This window comes from Phodopus roborovskii, unplaced genomic scaffold (assembly GCF_943737965.1).
Source record: "Phodopus roborovskii unplaced genomic scaffold, PHOROB, whole genome shotgun sequence".
Lineage (NCBI taxonomy): Eukaryota > Metazoa > Chordata > Mammalia > Rodentia > Cricetidae > Phodopus > Phodopus roborovskii.
In genome coordinates, this window is record NW_026126541.1 from 26,403,944 (window position 1) to 26,421,815 (window position 17,872).

At 37.7% G+C, this 17,872-nt stretch overlaps 1 protein-coding gene across 3 annotated transcripts in view; it reads right to left on the bottom strand.

Moving 5' to 3' along the window:
* A1cf (APOBEC1 complementation factor) overlaps window positions 1–17,872 on the bottom strand; it is a 74,089-nt gene that overhangs the window by 33,005 nt on the left and 23,212 nt on the right. For 2 of the 3 annotated variants that reach the window (XM_051199918.1, XM_051199917.1), the window contains exons 2-4: window positions 17,370–17,513; window positions 4,169–4,303; window positions 1,521–1,651 (exon numbers count right to left, since the gene is read on the bottom strand). In XM_051199918.1, coding sequence (XP_051055875.1) covers window positions 1,521–1,651; window positions 4,169–4,303; window positions 17,370–17,468 — 365 coding nt within the window. In that variant the 5' untranslated portion in view covers window positions 17,469–17,513. The remainder of the gene's footprint in view (window positions 1–1,520; window positions 1,652–4,168; window positions 4,304–17,369; window positions 17,514–17,872) is intronic. The other variant, XM_051199919.1, reaches the window with a different exon arrangement.

Here is a 17,872-nt window from a genome sequence, read left to right on the forward strand (position 1 = left end):
AATATAATCTCCATTTTATAGATGAAAGTTGGGCTGGAGAGATGGGTCAGTGGTTGGAGCATGTACTCATGAAAAGGACCCAATTTGATTCCCAGCATCCATGTAGGATTGTTCACAACCACCTGTAAGGTCCAGCCAAAGTAGATCAGATGCCTCTTCTAGACTTTTGAGGCATGCAGGCATGCACATATGCGTGCACACAGACAAACATACACTAGCTAAAAAGCTAAACTACTTGCTGACCCTTAAGTGAAGCTTGGTTGACCCAAAGATTGGCTGTTTCAGTAGTCCTCCCCAGGTGGCATGGGGCTTCCTTTAAGAAAGGATTTATGGTTTTGTCTCAAGTGAAGTTTAGAACCCAGACAGTTTTATAAAAACAGATTATTGGTTCTATAGCACCAATTATATCCATAGAAACGCTGTAACTGTGACTCTTCTCCTGCTTTCACTCCCATACAGTCACACTAGATCTTGCCTGGGATGTCTAATGCACATCTTTGAGGTCAAGTATCTCAGATAGAACATTTCATATGCTTCCTGCTCTCCTCTGGTCTCTCTATCCCAATAGCACACCCACTCTCACGGATACTTGAACCCAAATCCCATGTTATATCCCCCAGTTCTGGATGTGCTCACACTTTACATGCCATATCTGGTCATGATGTTCCCCTCTTCCAGCTTCTCCAGTATGTCCAGTTCTTAACCCTTCCTGTCAGTTTTGCTGGTGATCCCTCATGGAGCGTTCGTCACTCCTTGTCTAGGTCTAGAATGTACTTCGGCCTTCTATGTGGTTTCCCTCTTTCAGCCCCAGCTTGACAATAGTTCTCTGTCTACCCAGCAGCCATGACAATGCTTCAAAACACATAAAGCTAATGAAAATTCTTTTCTGCTTCCACATCTTTATGTTAATCAATTCTGGTCCTTCAGCAGGGCTGATGTTCTCCAACTATACTGACTTTAGCCATCTTTTCTGGTTAACATTTTCTTCCTGTCTTTCAAACATATCAAACATCAAATCTGTTTTGATTTTAGGAATTTTGTACTTTCTATTTCTTGCTCCCCCCCATTAGTAATCTTGTTTGGATCTGACTATCTTGATTGAATTTTTTGTTCAAATATCAGGTTTAATTTTACTTTCTCAGACAGTATTTTGTTAAAACAGCCAAATTCAAGTAGCAGAATGCAATCTATCCCTCCTTAGTTTTATGTTTTCAACTTCTTTATTTCATCTTTTGTGTTTGTGTTCCATGGGAACAATGAATACTTTGATATATTTCTAACCTCTTGAGCAGTATTCAATACATATTAAGGAAATTAGTTAACTAATAAACTATATCTCTGTGAACTTTAACACCTCACACAGTAATGAGATTAAATAAATGTTTAGCCCAATCATTTTCACCATGGAAAGATCTAGCATTTTATTTCCAGTTTGGCTAGCTTGTGCACATAAATTTGATAGGAAACAGACACAGGTGAATTCCTAGATTCAGTCTTAGTCTAGAAGATGAGGAACTTACCTAATTTCATAATTATTAAGTTGCTTGATTGCATTCTTGGCTTCCTGCTTATTTGAGAATGTTACAAATGCATAGCCTCTGTTGTTGCCATTAAAATCCATCATCATTCTCATTTCATAAATTTTACCAATCTGTAATGAATAGAAACAAAACATTCCTATTTACAGAGTTATATTCCCAAATGTACATGTGGACACACACACACACACACACACACACACACACACACACACACACACACACACGATGTTTACTGAATTGTCTCCTGCAATGTTTGACACTTGTATCCACGGGAGATGGTTTGCATTCTTTCATGGTGCCTTCAGATTAGTTATCTAACTCTTGAGGAAAAAAAAATTTTGTTTTTTTGAGACATGTAGTGAGATATTCCCTTTGTCTGCTTCTGTGGCACTGACCACGCCCATTTGGGGGTGGAGCCAGGGGCGGAAGTGACCTGTGGAACTAGGTCTCAGGAGGAGCCTGGGAGCACTCTTGCTGGCTTGGTAGGGAGAGGAGAGCATCCGGTAGAACTTGCTGGTGTTCATCTGTCTAGGTTGTAAGTTATTTCTCCCTGAATAAACATCTATTCGGCCTATTTGTTTATCCTGACCCTTATTATACCACGATAGAGACAGGGTTTCTGTGTGGCTTTGGAGGCTGTCCTGGAACTACCTCTTGTAGACAGACCAGGCTGGTCTCAAACTCACAAAGATCTGCCTGCCTCTGCCTCTTGAGTGCTGGGATTAAGGGTGTACACCATCATAGTCTGGCAGGAAAAGCCAAGTTAAATAAAGAAAATATAGACAAATGGTATTTCAGCCTCAGCTAGTGAAATATGCTTTTGAACAAATGACCTTTGTCATACAACTATCTGGAGATTTATGTAATGGCTTAGGAGCCCAAAATGCATTTGTCATCAGAAGTACATTTTCTTGCTAGATTCACCCGTGCCTTCTGAGTTGTCTTCTAATGTCTCGTGGATTGACCTTTACTTGGTTATAGACTGTCACTGACATTTCAAACAGGAAACAAGGATGCTCATTGGGGACCTGCTAAATTAACCTCCTGGTTGTCTTTTTCCTGCTGTCACGATGTCAGAATGAATATAATGTACCTAATATGGAAGTCTCTTGTTTTAGCAATTTCTAGGTTGAAAAGGAATGCTAACCTCAGTACAACTGACAGGTCAGAACTTCATAGCTCTCCATCCGTTCTATTGTCCTTCTGCTTGCTCTTGCTCTCCTGCTCCTGTACTCCAACTATCAAACTAATCCAAGCTAAGCTGTCTATTACCTGTAACTTTTGTAAGCAGGGTGGTTCAAATACATTCAGTAGATATGTGAGAGGAGATGTCAGGAAGCCTGCACATTCCTTCTGTCTTGGCTGCCCTTGGTTTAGCCTCACTCTACTCAACTCCAACAAACTCATTGAAGAGCATCTATTTCTTCTTGGTGAAAGAGGGAACATTTCTTCCAGTTTTATGTGTCACCCATTCTCATTTTCGTGTTAAGAATAAAAACATGTGCAGGATTTGTGCTATGCCATCTGAGATTCTGTGTATAAAATCGGTGGCTTTGAACCACAGACTGCACATGGTGACAACTTATTTTCATCATTTAGGGGAAGAGGCAAATTCTCATGCTAAATGTGCTTGCTAGACAAATATACCTGGCAAAGTATGAAAAATTAACTTTAAGATTGTATTTTTTCTAAAATTTTGAGAATAGTGTCAAAATGCCATTTGGAATAAAGGAAATGTTTCCCTTAGTAATCATATAAGGATATTGAATAATCATGTTCTTAATCTGTTCAGTGCATTAAGTAAGATAACCTTACTTAATCAAGTCTACTTGCAGAAGAAAATTTTATTTGAATAAATATGTACAGGCACAAATTTAAGCCATGACAAGCATACATAATTTCTTATATGAAATGCTGCACTTTATAAAGTCATATTAGGATGTCAAGTTGGAGCAGTATCTTATATTTGACAATTGCTACACTGTTCTGTATTGTTAGATACATTGAATTTGCAGTGATTCAGATGCCAGGAGAGAGATGGGGAAGAGAAATGAACTTGAGAGTTGTCAGTCATTATTGTTCAAGTTATCAGTTCAACATGGCAAAGAGCTGGACAAAGGCATCAATAGTAAAGGGGCAATGGTTAACAGATGGGAAGGTTTTAATGCTGTCCATATTTGATGTGAGAGATATGGGAATCATCAACCTGGGCCCTGGGGAGATGGCACAGTGGGTGAAGTGCTTGCCTTATAAGCACGAAGACCTATGTGAAGCCAGATGCAGTAGACGACATCTGTAATCCCAGGGCTCCTACAGTGAGCTGGGAGTCCTGCACAGGAGAAATCCGGAAGCCCAAGAGCTAGCTAGCTTTGATTATGCAGTAGTTAACAATAAGAGACCCTGACTCAAACAAAATAAAAGGTGAAGTTAGACACCGATGCTGTCTTCAGACCATCACAAATGTGTTGCCTTAATCCATACCCACACACATGGGCATAAATACACACCACATTGTATACATACATACATTTTACACAGAGCTTTAAAAAAAGTTGAAAAATAGTAAAAGCATACTAAAGAGAATAATATTTTTCTCCTGAAAGAAAAAAAATCTAATTTGGACTCACCTTTTCACACAATGGTATGAGTTCATCCTCAAAAAGGTCCCGGGGAAGTTTTCCAATAAAAATCTCACAGCCCCTTTCTGGGGGTGTAGCATCCCAGCCTGGTGGAGGACCTCCATATTTTCTTTGCCCATTTTCCTTTGTCCAGGGAAGATGATGGAAGAGGGAGAGAAGAAAATATCAAAATCTTTAGTTTGTTCTCCTTATTTTTTAAAAAAATATCACTTTAGTTAAGGACTATTTTAGGGAATATTTGTCATTGTCAAGTAATAGTAGTTGGCTTGTAGAAAAAAAATGTTAAAGACTTGTCTATGAGAATCTTAACACTTCTCTGCCTCAAAGGCTTGCTCAAGATAAACGTGACTGACGCTTGTAAAGTACTGAACAATACAAGAAGTTATTCAAGGATGCCTTTATACAGCGTCTCATGGGCCACAGTGTTTTAGAGTGAGTGTGCACTCTAATACAGAGAAGTGATCCAAACCCTATGGGTCTACACAAAGGCACAAGCAATTTTTTTTTGTCATTTCATCTTACTGTAGTAAAATACTGAACTCAGTCCCACCTTCTTAATGATTAAAGAGATAGGTTGTCCTATTGTTGTATAAATGTCCCAAGGTAGGCCATCACGTGATCTGACTGTCACTGAGATCTGGGCTCTGATTTAGCTTTATGGTTGTGTGTAGTGGCAGCACACTTAGACTCCATTCATTACTCACTAGCTGTGGGACTTTGGGCAAATAACTACCTCTCAGAACCTCACTTTTCTCATGTGCAAAGTAGCTGTAACAACTGCCTTTGTCCAGAGGGTAAACTGCATTAAATAGGCAAGGTTGGCCCTTGGCCCTTAGCCCATAATCAATACTCAGCTATTACTGATTTCCTTCTTCCCTCTTCCATAAGCCAAGCAATATAGAGGCCATGTGAATAGAAAAACATGAAGTTAACACCTAGGGAGGTCAACTGGATAATTTTGGGGGGGGGTTGCTGCTGCTGAATGATTTAAGTCTGTTTCTAAAGGTGACAGTGTGGTAAGATGTTTCCTAATGCTGTTTATGGGGGCGGGCAATGATGTTCTCAGTTCAAAGAACACTGACTTCTCTATTTCTCTCAGACCTCTTTTTTTTTTTTGGAGAGGAATGGCACTAACATTTTCCTTCAGTGGCAACAACCTGTTTTCCTAGGGGTTAAAGACCAAAGTGCGGGCATAGTCTGGTGCTGCTGGTCTGAAGTTCATCTGTTGAAGGAAGATAAACAAGCCACAATGCACTTCAGCATAGGTGGAATACCAGATCATTATGTTTTAGTGTGACTATTAAAGGTTCCAAATGATGACATTCATTACAAAAGTCACCATTAATATATTAGGTAGTTTTGTGCCAGGATGCATGGTGTTGTGTAGCAAACATAATATACAGAGTGGAAAGGAAAATGGCCCAGTGTATCACTCCTGTCGTCCTCAAGAGTAATTGCTGGCAGAAAATTTAATCTGCCTTACCAGCTGTTTTCTGTGTATACTTTTGAAAGGTATCTTTTAGTTTAAGAACATCATTTTGTGAGGCAACTGCTTATCATTAAAAGAAATAAATAAATAAAGCAGCTTGTAACATCACTTCTAGGCTCTGTCTATACCAAATCATTTTAGAAATGATTTATTTACTTTTATGTGATGAGCAATGCCTTGTTTTCCTGCATGAATGTCTGCATAAGGGTGTAGAATACTCTGGAACGAGTTAAACAGTTGTGAGCTGTCATGTGGAAGCTGGGAATTGAAGTCGGGTCCTCTGGAAGAGCAGTCAGTGCTATTAACCGCTAAGCCATCTCTCCAGCACCAGTTTTCCATTATTTTGTCAGAGCTTTCCCTAACAGTATTTAAAAGATGTCTGCGGTCAGATACACCTTTTTATTTTGAGTTAACTTATATGATGTTGTCTTAAATAATACAACAAAGGATGTATTGCCCTGGTTACATTTTGCTTCAAGCCACAGGACATGTTTCATCTTACTAAATCTTTAGAGCTTCTCCTAGAGAACACTTGTAATTTCTTATCCTATATTCTTAAAGGGTTATCTAGCAGCAAAACTTTAATATCACCACCAAACCTGAGAAATGACGTATTTTATCTTAGTAAAACAACAACTCCCCTGACAATAATGTGGTATCTGTGCCTCAACCAAGCGTTTTCTAAACATGTCAATTTGAAATTTGTGAAGCTGGTTTTCTAGCTAATGCCTGGATATCAGCTCCTGAATGCTACATAGTGTTCTAGCCTCAGAGCTGTGTCCTGGCACAGGAACGATTGCTGTCCCATTTTACAGAAGATACAAAGTCCCAGAGTGATTTGCTGAGGTCATAGGGTGGTTATGCAGAGAAGCCAGGGTTTGAACACAGAAAATCAGCCTGAGTTCATCAGCTTAATACCTACATATTATGGCCTTGATGCTGGAATGCCTAGGAACTTACAACCGACACAGACGTTAAACTCAGTGTATGAAAATGTCTGTCTTGCCATTAATCAGAAAGTGATCTGCCTCACATAAAACTCTTTCCAACTTCCAATCATTCAGTTACACAAAATTTTGGGGAGAACGTATCTCACTCTGATTGTATAAAAAAGGGTATATACCCTCTGTAATCAATCCCCCTCCCCACCCGGGGCCAAATCTCGCCATTTGGGTGACAGCTATCCCTCTTATATTCTTTCTTGTGCATTTCAGATATTTATAATCCTAACTAATTGTTAGAACACACAGCATAGATTTGTTCAATATTTTTACCCCTTAGATTGAGGGAATCAAAGTCATGTTCCACAATGGTAAAGCAACTCTTCTGGAATCTTTGATCACATGAGTGTTTTTTTTTTAATTGAAAATAAATAAGAAGTGAGTAGAGTGACCTTTTAAGGTTTGTTCCCATTGTCTTGGTTGCTGTAGTTGCAGAAAATAATAATGTATATGAGTATGAGAGCTCCATTTGCTTATGTGATTAAAAACTTATTAATTATGTTTTTATGGTTTCTATAAACACATGAAAAATGTCCAATGATAGTCTTAGGGATTGCAGAGTCCAACCAGTCTAGAGATGCTCTGAAGTTCAAGCAATGGGGAACATTTGCCCTGGGAACCACCCACTAGGCTTGGAATGCACCAGCAGAAGTCCAGAGCAATTTGAGGCAGGCTCTGGGCATTAGTCACAGGGTCAGAATAGCTGTCCATCACTCTGCAAGGACAGTGGACTGATATTTCAGGCCCTATTTTTATAGCTGAGGAGTTTAAAATAGGTAAAGCCAGACTAAATCTGTGCCTTTCTCTCCTGGCTGATGCCCTCAGGGCCTTACTCTCCTCACTAACCCAAACATATTCATAGTTTAGAAAAACAGACTAGAAATATTTTCTTAGAGATTTTTCTTTTTAAATATGAGAGAATGTTTATCAAACTCTGGGAATTTTACCTTTCTTTACAGCCACGTTTTTCAAACCCCTTTCTGTTTCCACAGCCACATAAATAGGCAGAAAACTTTGAACTGTCTAATTGAAAACTGAAGACTCACCCTAGTTATAAATCCAGTTTCTTTTTTAGGTATTGCATGCTGAGGCTGCCTGGTAACTTAGCTTATGTCAACAGTGTTTAGAATTCTCCTCCCCACAGATATTTCAAGTTCTTCATGATGAAATTATGGCTACCATCTTCTCAACTTTGGTTAAAACCAGATAACTGTTTAATAGGTCATTCTGAGCAATAAATCTTAGAAATAACGCTGAAAACTGTTTATTTTGTCCATCATGTAGCAGAATCTATTGTACACTGGGAAACTCTATCTTCTGGAGGCTTCAAAAATGTCAGCTATTTACTTTTCTAGCTTTTGTTGCAGCTTGGACGGCCATGGCTTATAGTGTAATAAAACTGAGTTCTGATCCAAAATCTGTAATAGTTCAAAGTTGAGTGAAGGTGGGTAAATTTTCTCATTGTTATAAATTTGATGTGATTTTGGGTATCATTCATAAATTTTCCCTTAACCTCGTTCTCAAAATCCAACTTTCATCAGCATCTAGGCATGGAGCCTTGTAAAATTTAAATACATGTACAATGCATGTTATATATGTAGTATATGCATTTATAGTATTTATAATAAGGGATATACATGTAATGTATAACATACTGAGTCCATGTAGAGTTGCTTGTATGTATGTATGTAATAATAACAAGGAAGAAATCATGAATATGAGAGGGAGTTGGAGGATGGGAAAATTTGGAGGGGAAGAGAGAGGGGTGGACATGATGTCAATACAGTTATGAAATTCTCAAAAAATTTAAATGAAAAATAATCCAAAGTTTTAAAGATTTAATACCATTTTAACATAAGACTTTCTGTTTGACTAGCTAGAATTGACTCCTGTTATTTGCACATAAAAATAATGTCAACAAAGCAGTAGTTGGCTATCAATAAGCCAGGCATTACATAAGTCCTCGAATGCATCAACTCACACAGTCTTCCTCATGTGTGAATGACATACCCTAGACACAGAGTCCACCTAAATTCATGCACATAGTATTAATGGCAGAGACACAAGTGAATCCTAAGACCACGCTTTTAGTTTCAATATTGTTCTTCATGGTTCATACATTATTAGCCTGTACTCTCATTTTATGGGTAAAAATCAGAGGATTGCTATGCTCTGCCCACCTATGGTTCTGGACACTCATCTTGATGCATTGCTCCAATATCTAGGTGCCTGTTGTATTTTAGATATAAACTGGGAGGCACTTGGCAGACACAGTCATGTGTTTTGGGCTTTTACCATCTGTAGTTTAAGCAGTAGCCTCTGAGTATAAACTACCGATAGTGACTTCCATGTAGGGTTGCATCAATAAACATGGAGTACTGAAAAATTTGGTGTCAACAAAAAGTTTCTTGACACTCAATGACCAAAAAAGAATTCAAAAGCAAATGCATGATGGATCCCTGTTTCTGGGAGGGCTCGCCTGTATTGCATCCTGAAACTTTGCTGCAGCCCTGTTTGTAAACAGGCAGCATGTACGCTGTCCATTGTGCATGCCAGCATGTGCTCAGTGCCACTGGGCATTACCCAATACACCTGGGCTCAGATTCAAAACTGTCATATGTCACAAATTACAGTGTTTTGTACTTATGCACAAAAACTTCTCGTTTGGCAGAAACATGGGGAATGACAATATTTTCTTACCCTCATCCCTCAGCATGTGAGCGTTAAGTTAGTATATCTTTGGATTTTATTATGCTAGAATGTTTGATTTTAAAAATTTCTGTTTGAGTTACTGACTTGTCACGTTTCATAAAATAATCATTAGACGAATTTTGGCTTGGTTTTGGGACGCAATTTCCAACCATTTCTGAAATGGCCTGTCCTCTGCTATTTTGTACTATATGTGTGCATGACAAGGCATTCTCAGCGTGGGTGATTACAAAATCAAAATATCAATCAATTCTCAAAACCATTAATGATGCTCTGTGCCTTGCAGTACCAGATTTTCGGCCAAGAAGATTTAATTATTGATGCAATGCAAGCACACTAGCTCAGAGATATGTTTGCCTTCATTTTTGATCAACGATGAAGTTGTGTGTATATGAAGAATACTTTTTGAAAAAAAAAATAGCACTTAGGAAATTCTTTAAATTGTCTTAAAGCAAAGTCCAAAGTTAAAAACTCCCATCTGTGTTTCTGAAACCCTAACCCTAACCCTAACCCTAACCCAACCCTAACCTGAACATTTGGGTCATGAAGTTCATACTAATTTTTAAGTTGACAAAATAGAGCGCCTCTGTGCTTCTTGTCTGAGGAAGCGTACCACACTGCCTAGCTTGTGCTGATGCTGATTCTTCTGCTGAAGATCTCTTGTGCTAAGTTTCTGTTAGGGGATTTAAGGAGCGATTCAGTGCTATTTGAAAACAGCGGCAGGAGCGCAAGCATTTCCTTGGATGATGGAGTTCCCACAGATGTTGGACCAAGTGGTTCATAGAACTCTCCCTTCATTTGGAGGCTTACACCCAACACCGGCATCTTTATCTAGAAGAAGCAAGTCTCCTTTGAGCTTTGAAATAAAATTGCCCCGTGAGTGGCTGCAGAAGCAAGCGTGAATAAGCTCCTATCTCCAAGAGTTTGACTTGTCCAACTATGTATTCATAAGATGGACACAGATGATCTAAATCCTTGAATAGCCCAGGAAGGAGCGGGTGGTGAGAATACACAGCAGAAGAGAAAGGACGAAGAAGCTGTGTTTTATCATGAAGTCTAGTTTCTATCTCTGTCTTTAGGGTTTATGTGCAGTGACAGAAAAGACTAAGTCAATGCTACCCTGATTTTTCTGCCTGCCTCTTTTTAAGCCAGTGCAGCTAAAGGAAACTGGTCACCTCAGTGGTCCCCACGTTGCTCTTTGCAGCCTTTTGTTGAGCTTAATTCTTTATTTGATAACCTTTGTCTTCTTCTACAGTTTCTGCTTTCATGTGTGTGTTAACAGGTGTCTGTGCAACTTCTTATATGTTCTTCCTATGCCATGTGCGTGGGCATCTCCTATTGTTTTACTTCAGTTTGTATACACCCTTCAGTTGACGTGAATCTCTGCAATCAGTATAGTGTTGGGTCTTCTGTTTTTGCATCTAGACTGTCTTTTAGCTGAAAACTCAGTTCATTTATATTTAAGTTAATTACTGATTTTTAAATACTTATTACCTTCATTTAGTTGCTTTGTAAATTACTTATTTATCCCTTCTTTTACTGTATCCCCTTTGGTTAAATAGTGTATCTCTGATAGAGTACTCTCATTTCTTTGTTTTTAAATGTATCTGTAATCAGTGTATTTTTTGTTTATTTTGTTTTGTTGAGATAGGGTTTCTCTGTGTAGCCATGGATGTCCTGGAACTCACTCTGTAGATCAGGCTGGAGTTGAACTTAGCGATCTGCCTCCTCTATCTCTCACATGCTGTGTAATGAGCTTTAAAAAAGATTAATTTTAAATTTATGTGTATTTCTAAAATGCCCTATGTATATGGGTCTTTTACATGTAACATGTAACATGTGTGTGCCTGGTATCCATAGGGACCAGAAATGGGCATTGGATGCTCTGGAACTGGAGTTATAGATGTTTGTTAGCCACCATTTGGGTGCTGGTAATCAAACTTTAGTATTTTTAACCACTGAGCCATCATTACCTTTCCAGCTTCCTGCAATGAGTTTTTACTTTGTAATTAGCAAGAGGCTCATAAAAACAACTCTATGGATTTAACATATTATTTTTAACCAATAACTGTGATCATGTTTTTAAAAGGTAATTGCTAATGTTACTATTTATACCTTGGTGTTACATATTACTCATTGCTATTATTATTGTTATTATTACCATCAGTAGGACCATTACTATTTTTTGTAGAACTGGAGGTGGGTTAATCTTCTGGAGTATTCTGAATTGGCCTAGTATTTACCGGCGAGTTTTTAAAATTTTTTAATGTATTTACTTTTTTTCCTTCAGCAGTTTTCATGTCACTCTTTATCATCTTTTTGTCCTCAAGATCTCTCTTTAATGCTTCTTCTAAGAGAAGCCTGATGATCATGACTTCCATCTGCTTCTCCCTGGGACACCCTTGACACCTCTGTCTGAAGGCTGCTTTTACTGGACACAGTATTCCTGACTAGCAGTTTGTCCCTTCAGAACTTTGACTATGTTATATAGTTTTATTCTCTCTCGGCTTGTAAAGTTTCTGATGCTAAGCACAACTGACTCTCTTGTACTGCTCTTCTGTTGATGCTCTTTCAGGATCCTCTTTTTGCCCTACCTTGGCGGTTTGATGCATCTAGCTGAAAGGAGTCTGGTTAACTTAGGTTGGGTTGCCTTTCAGAGGGCATTGTTATTCAAATGAGATAGATTTATGCTGACATAATGCCATTCTTTTTACTTTACAGCATATATATATATATATATACATAATATATATATACATACATATATATATAATATATGCTTATTATTGCTTGAAAATTAGAATAAAAACATATAATTATTTGGGAACCCTCTTAACCAGAGAGCCAACATGTAAAACTTAAGGGTAAAAAATAGATGGAGGATTGTTAGCTAGGTGTTGGTGGTGCATGCCTTTTGCCTTTAAGGCAGAGCCAGGTGAATCTCTGTGAGTTCAAGGCCAGCTGGGTCTACAGAGCTAGTTCCAGGACAGGCTCCAAAGCAACACAGAGAAACCCTGTCTTAGGAAAAAAAAAATAAAGATGGGGTATTGTTACAGTAACTAGACACATGCATGCCCTATTAAAGGGAAGTGAGGCCAACTTGCATCATTTTAATGTGGCATTCTTTGAAACAAATGTCTTCACTTCCCAAACATGTTTCCCATTTGGTGAATATTTTGGTTAAGGTGCAGTTCCCTGTGGCAGCAGTGATGGCATCTTCGTGGCTCTTTGAGATGTTCTAACAGTGACATCTTGTCTGAAGAAGGTCACCTGCTTCTGTCATGCAACCTGGTTTATGATTCAAATCCTAGGAACTGACAATCTTTGATTGCCGCTGCTTTTCTTGCTTGCTTCCTGTTTTCCAATGAGAATAATCTTCACAAAGGTAGACACCACAGTCCTCTTTGCGGAGTCAATCAATGTATCAATAAGAGGCTAGGTACTTGAGTTAGCATAAATGGGGGAAATAATAAAGGTTGCATCTACTTCCCAGAACAAATGGCTGATTGGGGTGTCTATTTAACATACCAAAGCAGACTAGACTGCCAGCTTCTCCCAGCATCCTTCAGTCCTTATCTGTTACAGGAGCAAACCTGCCTCCTACCCTAATCTTCTCTAGCCCCAACCCCTCAGGGAGTGAGTGGATTGGGCTTCCCTTTCCTCAGTGACTCTTCCCTATATAATCCAGTCATTTTGCCTATTCTAGTGTTAAAAAACCCTTTCCCCTCTTGGCCTCTTGGCCCAGACAACTCCTCCTGTTTTGTAGTGATTCCTCTCTTGCTTTCCCTTTCTTTCACCGTCTGGGTTAGTCTGCCAGCCACGTTACACTTGAACTCTTCCTCTACCTACTCTCTTCCTTATCTCACAATAAAAATCTTCTCCACACTTTACAAGTGGTCATGTTATTCTCCTTTTTATTTCTTCTCCTCCTCCTCCTTCTTCACTGCTAGTTTTGGACATACCACTTTTTATTTATGTTGGAAAAATTTTCTTAAAAATTGTGGTTTAGTTTATGGAACAGAGTTCTAGATTAAGGTTACCATTTGAGATCAGAAAACACATCAGATAGTTGACATTTTAGGCTTTTAAACAAAATATTAACCCTTTGAAATATAAAGCCCATTTGCGTACAATGTTGAGTTTAGATACAGACTATAGCTACACTTGACTGTTCGCCAGTCTATGGTGTGTAATCCTAGGGCAGTCTTAACTGTGAAGAGAAGGTTTGGACTCTTTCAATATGAAACAAATATTAAACAAAGATTTGCTCAATAACTCCAGATTAAATAGTGAAATTCTCTCTATGAAAACTGTTCAATTTTCCCATGAGTAATTATTATAAATTTTTCTACTTTAGGGTACTTTCCCCCTCAAATAATCCATAGTCACTGTGGAAAGACTGGAAAATAAAGAAAATATCAGACATGAAAAAAAATGTACTTAGTCAGAGAGAATATTTTCCAGTTTTAAATTCATGTATAGATAATTTCTTAAATGTTATCTAAAACATTCAGGTTATAAAATTAAATGTTAAGGTATAGACACTTTTCCACGTCACGTTATTCTTAGTTGCTGGAGTCAGTTTATTGAATGACCTGTTCAAATCTTTTCTTGACTATAGGAATCTGAAATCTCCTACTCTTGGAATGCAGGATATTTTCCCTTGATTCTCCTAAAAACAATATTTGCTGGCTTTTGAAATCTAGGAAATATAACTAGGTGTAGAAAATAGAAAAAAAAACAAAAAAACCTCAAATAACCTCACCACCCAGAGGCAAAGGCTGTTTAAACTGTAACACTGCAGCACAATTTCCAGATATTTCTATATCACGTAGTGCTGCTATGGAGTTTAAAGTTTAACTCGTTACCTTTATACAAAAGTTTTGAAGTAACAATTATTTAAATCTTTCTGTTTTAAGAATGCAGCATTGTGTTTCTTAGTCCCCAAAGGACTTTGATGAAATGTTCAGACACTAATATCCAAGAATATTCAGTTATATAAAGGGAGATGTTACAACTTCTGCTCTTAATCCTCATAAGCACGCGTTGTTGCATCAGTTGCCACATTAAGGGCTAGCTTATGTTATTAAGTAACTTGTAAATTCTATTTTTGATAACTGTGTTTGTCCTACTGGTGATAAGAAAACACAAACCCGTCACCTCTGTGCTTTGAATGTGATACCATACTGGAAAGACACAGAAAAGCAATTCCTTCAAGTCAGGAGTTAACTAACACCTTCATTTTTTGTTCAGAGATTTAAAACAAACAAAAAACAACAAAAAGCTGAGGCTGTCTTCTGACTTTTTGGTATCAGTCATTCTTTTATCCCAGCAGAGGAATGCTGAAGTATTAGGAAGATGAAGGAACTTTTCTTAAATCATAGAGCCTGAGGTTTTGTCTTGGTACACAGGTCTATTCTTTCACCTAAAGAATTCAATTAGCTGACCATGAGCACACTCAGACAAAATCAAGGCTAAAAGTGTAGGGTTGGACCTTACTGACTTTAGGGGAAGTTAAGGTCTCCAGAAACTAGGAAACTTGTTCATGATCATACACTTCACATTTGATAAGGAGTAGGTGAGCTTATAGGCCTTCTGATTGTGTCATTTCTATATTCTGCAGCCCAAATCAGGAGAGATTTCTGATTCAAAATGATTTATTATGCATGTATTTACATATATCACATTTATTGGAACTATTAGGACTAAGCAACTAGTTTTTTGGAATGCTAGCCTTCCATGTTATTGGAGAACTTCAGACTCAATAATCATTCTGCTATCAAAACATACTTCAGTAGAGCTTCATTAAGTTCCAACAAGGTAGTTTTTGAAGGCCTAGATATATGTACTTCTAAAATGACTATCATGGCTTATCTTCCATCTTCTCAAGAGGTGGCTGCTATCTAGATGAACTCAGTGGAGGAGAGTCCTCTGGCAGGGAAATTGGGCTGTGTCTGTGATCATACAGAGGGTCACTACAGCTATAGTTCCTCAGATCCCTGGGCCAGAACTGGTGAAGCATAACCCCCTCCCTGCTCTCTTTTGCTTCATCCATCCTGCTGCTTCAAGGCCAAGTGAGAACTTGTAGTTAACAGAGAAGGACTAGACCAGGAAATAGAAATTCTTTCCTACTCTGATACCTATAGGAAGGGGCAGAATGTTGACTCATAATAATTATATTTGACGGAAATATCATCATTTTCACAAGGAAACTCTTATTACATAAATATTACTAAAATATTATGAGGCTTACCTAACCCTATGTGGGGGGGGGGTGTGCCTGCTTAGAGAATAAAGTTAAACGGGCAGTTTATGATGTAGGAGTTTCCACTTAAATTTTGCTTGTTGATAACAGTGGCTATGCAGTCATAATTTATTTAAGCATTTCCTTACTTTCATCTGCTTAGGTTTGTGATAGCAAGGTATTCTATGGTGTTTTTGACAGATTTTTACTTACTTCTATCATGTTATATACCACCAGAGAGGTGAACTACTCTTATGTGCCTAAAGATTGACTAATAGGTTCTAAAAGTGGTCAAATCCCTGAATAAATGTTTCAGGCCTGAGGATATATATGATATATATATATATATATATATATATATATATGTATGTATATATATATATGCATGTGTGTATGTATACATAGATATATGTATATACATATATATGCATGTGTGTAAGTATACATAGATATATGTATATACATATATATGTATGTATTTTAAAATATTTATGGAAGAATTTATCGATAAAAATTATGAAAAACCATCTTATTTTTTAAAAAAGTGAGACCATCTTTACAGTTAACTGTGCTTGAAGACATGTGAAAAACAAGTTACATTAAACTTAATTGCTTTATAGACTAAATTCTTTAGCACTGTCAGTGATTGTTTTAGTGTAATATAAAGATACATAAATATTTGAATTATCCATTCATTTTAGAGATAAAAACTTTTACAGTTCATTGATTCTAAAATAGCTCAGCTTTTGGTAAGTACTATAGCAAATATCTCAGTGTCTCCCTTGACTTAATGAAACTTTAAAAAGCCAACCATGGAATAACAAAAGCTCATGAAACATTTAAAAAGAAAAAGCTTGAATAGCACTCTTTATTGGAATGAAAAATATAAATCATTGAGGCATTGTATCATGCATAACAATGCATATATGATTTATAGTATTAGCATAAGTAAACCTAGGACATTCTTAATAATCTAACAATAGCACAGCTAATAAAAAGCAGGACTGGCATGTTTTATCCCTACTTAGATGTACCATTTGTGTTGATAATGGTTGGTGGATTTGAGTTTGTTGGAAAAGTATGTGGGTGAAAATCAGTGGTTGGTGAATCCACAGTGTTTCACTACTAAAGGGGCATTGTGTATTCTGAGATAATTTTTATGTATCTAACACCAGACAACTCCTTAATGTTGCATATATTCCCTAAAAGAAATTACCACAATGACAATGAGCATATGTAAATAATTCCTAACAATTAGCATTTTGTGGCCCCTGTTTTGTTTTTTCAATGGGCCAACATGGACAGACATTACTGTTATATGCTCTAGATTGGACAAGCTGGAATAGCTCAGCTGACCAAATGTTACCTTCCTGGAAGCCACATCTTGGAGTTTTCCTTCATGTGCAAGGGCCTTTGTTCTCTACCAATTCCTATAACATTATCTGAGTTCACCCTCACTAGGAACTGTGGGTTCTAGCTGCCTTTTCACATGGTAAAATGTCCTTTCAAAACTATAATAGTCTCTGTGACTGTGGATAATGGTTCAATTTTTCAAGAAACAAGTTAAGGTTGAGTGTATAATCTAGGGGAGAAAGAATTTCATCTACAAGGTCACCTTCAGAGCTGAAAAGACAGCTCTGTGAGAAGTGTGCAGGGACTGCCTGAATTCTGCATCAAGGGACACTAATGTTTCCAGGACTTTGAATTCAGTGTCAAGTCTCAGCAGACATCACAAGAAGTTCCTACCTGGACCAAGCTATATCCTGTGCGCTGGACCAATGCGCGGAGGGCTGCTTCCTTCTGGGTGCCGCTCAATCCATCCCCGGATTTGTGATTTGATTCCATTGACAGTGATTATCAGCAAAAAATCAGGTTAATTAGGGTTGCTCACTGAAACCAAATTTAAGATAAATTAAGTAAATTGCTATAGCCAAGTCCACAACTGTCCTTCATGTGAAGAGCATCTTTAGGATAGGCCTGTAAGTGAATCATTAAGGTTATAGCTGCCAGGAGCTTCATTCAAACAAGCCTTGCCAAAAGTATTTAAAATTATGCTTTTATAATTATACATAATTTTAAAATGTTAAACTTTTAGAAACAAAAACTGAAGAGTACCCATTCTCTAAAACACAGTACATTCATTCTCAATTCAGTTACCTTAAGATGTTGCCAAATATATAACCAAATTAGTTTGTGCCAATTAAAAGGATGCTAAGGGAGATGGCATGAAAACCTGAGTTCAAGTTCCC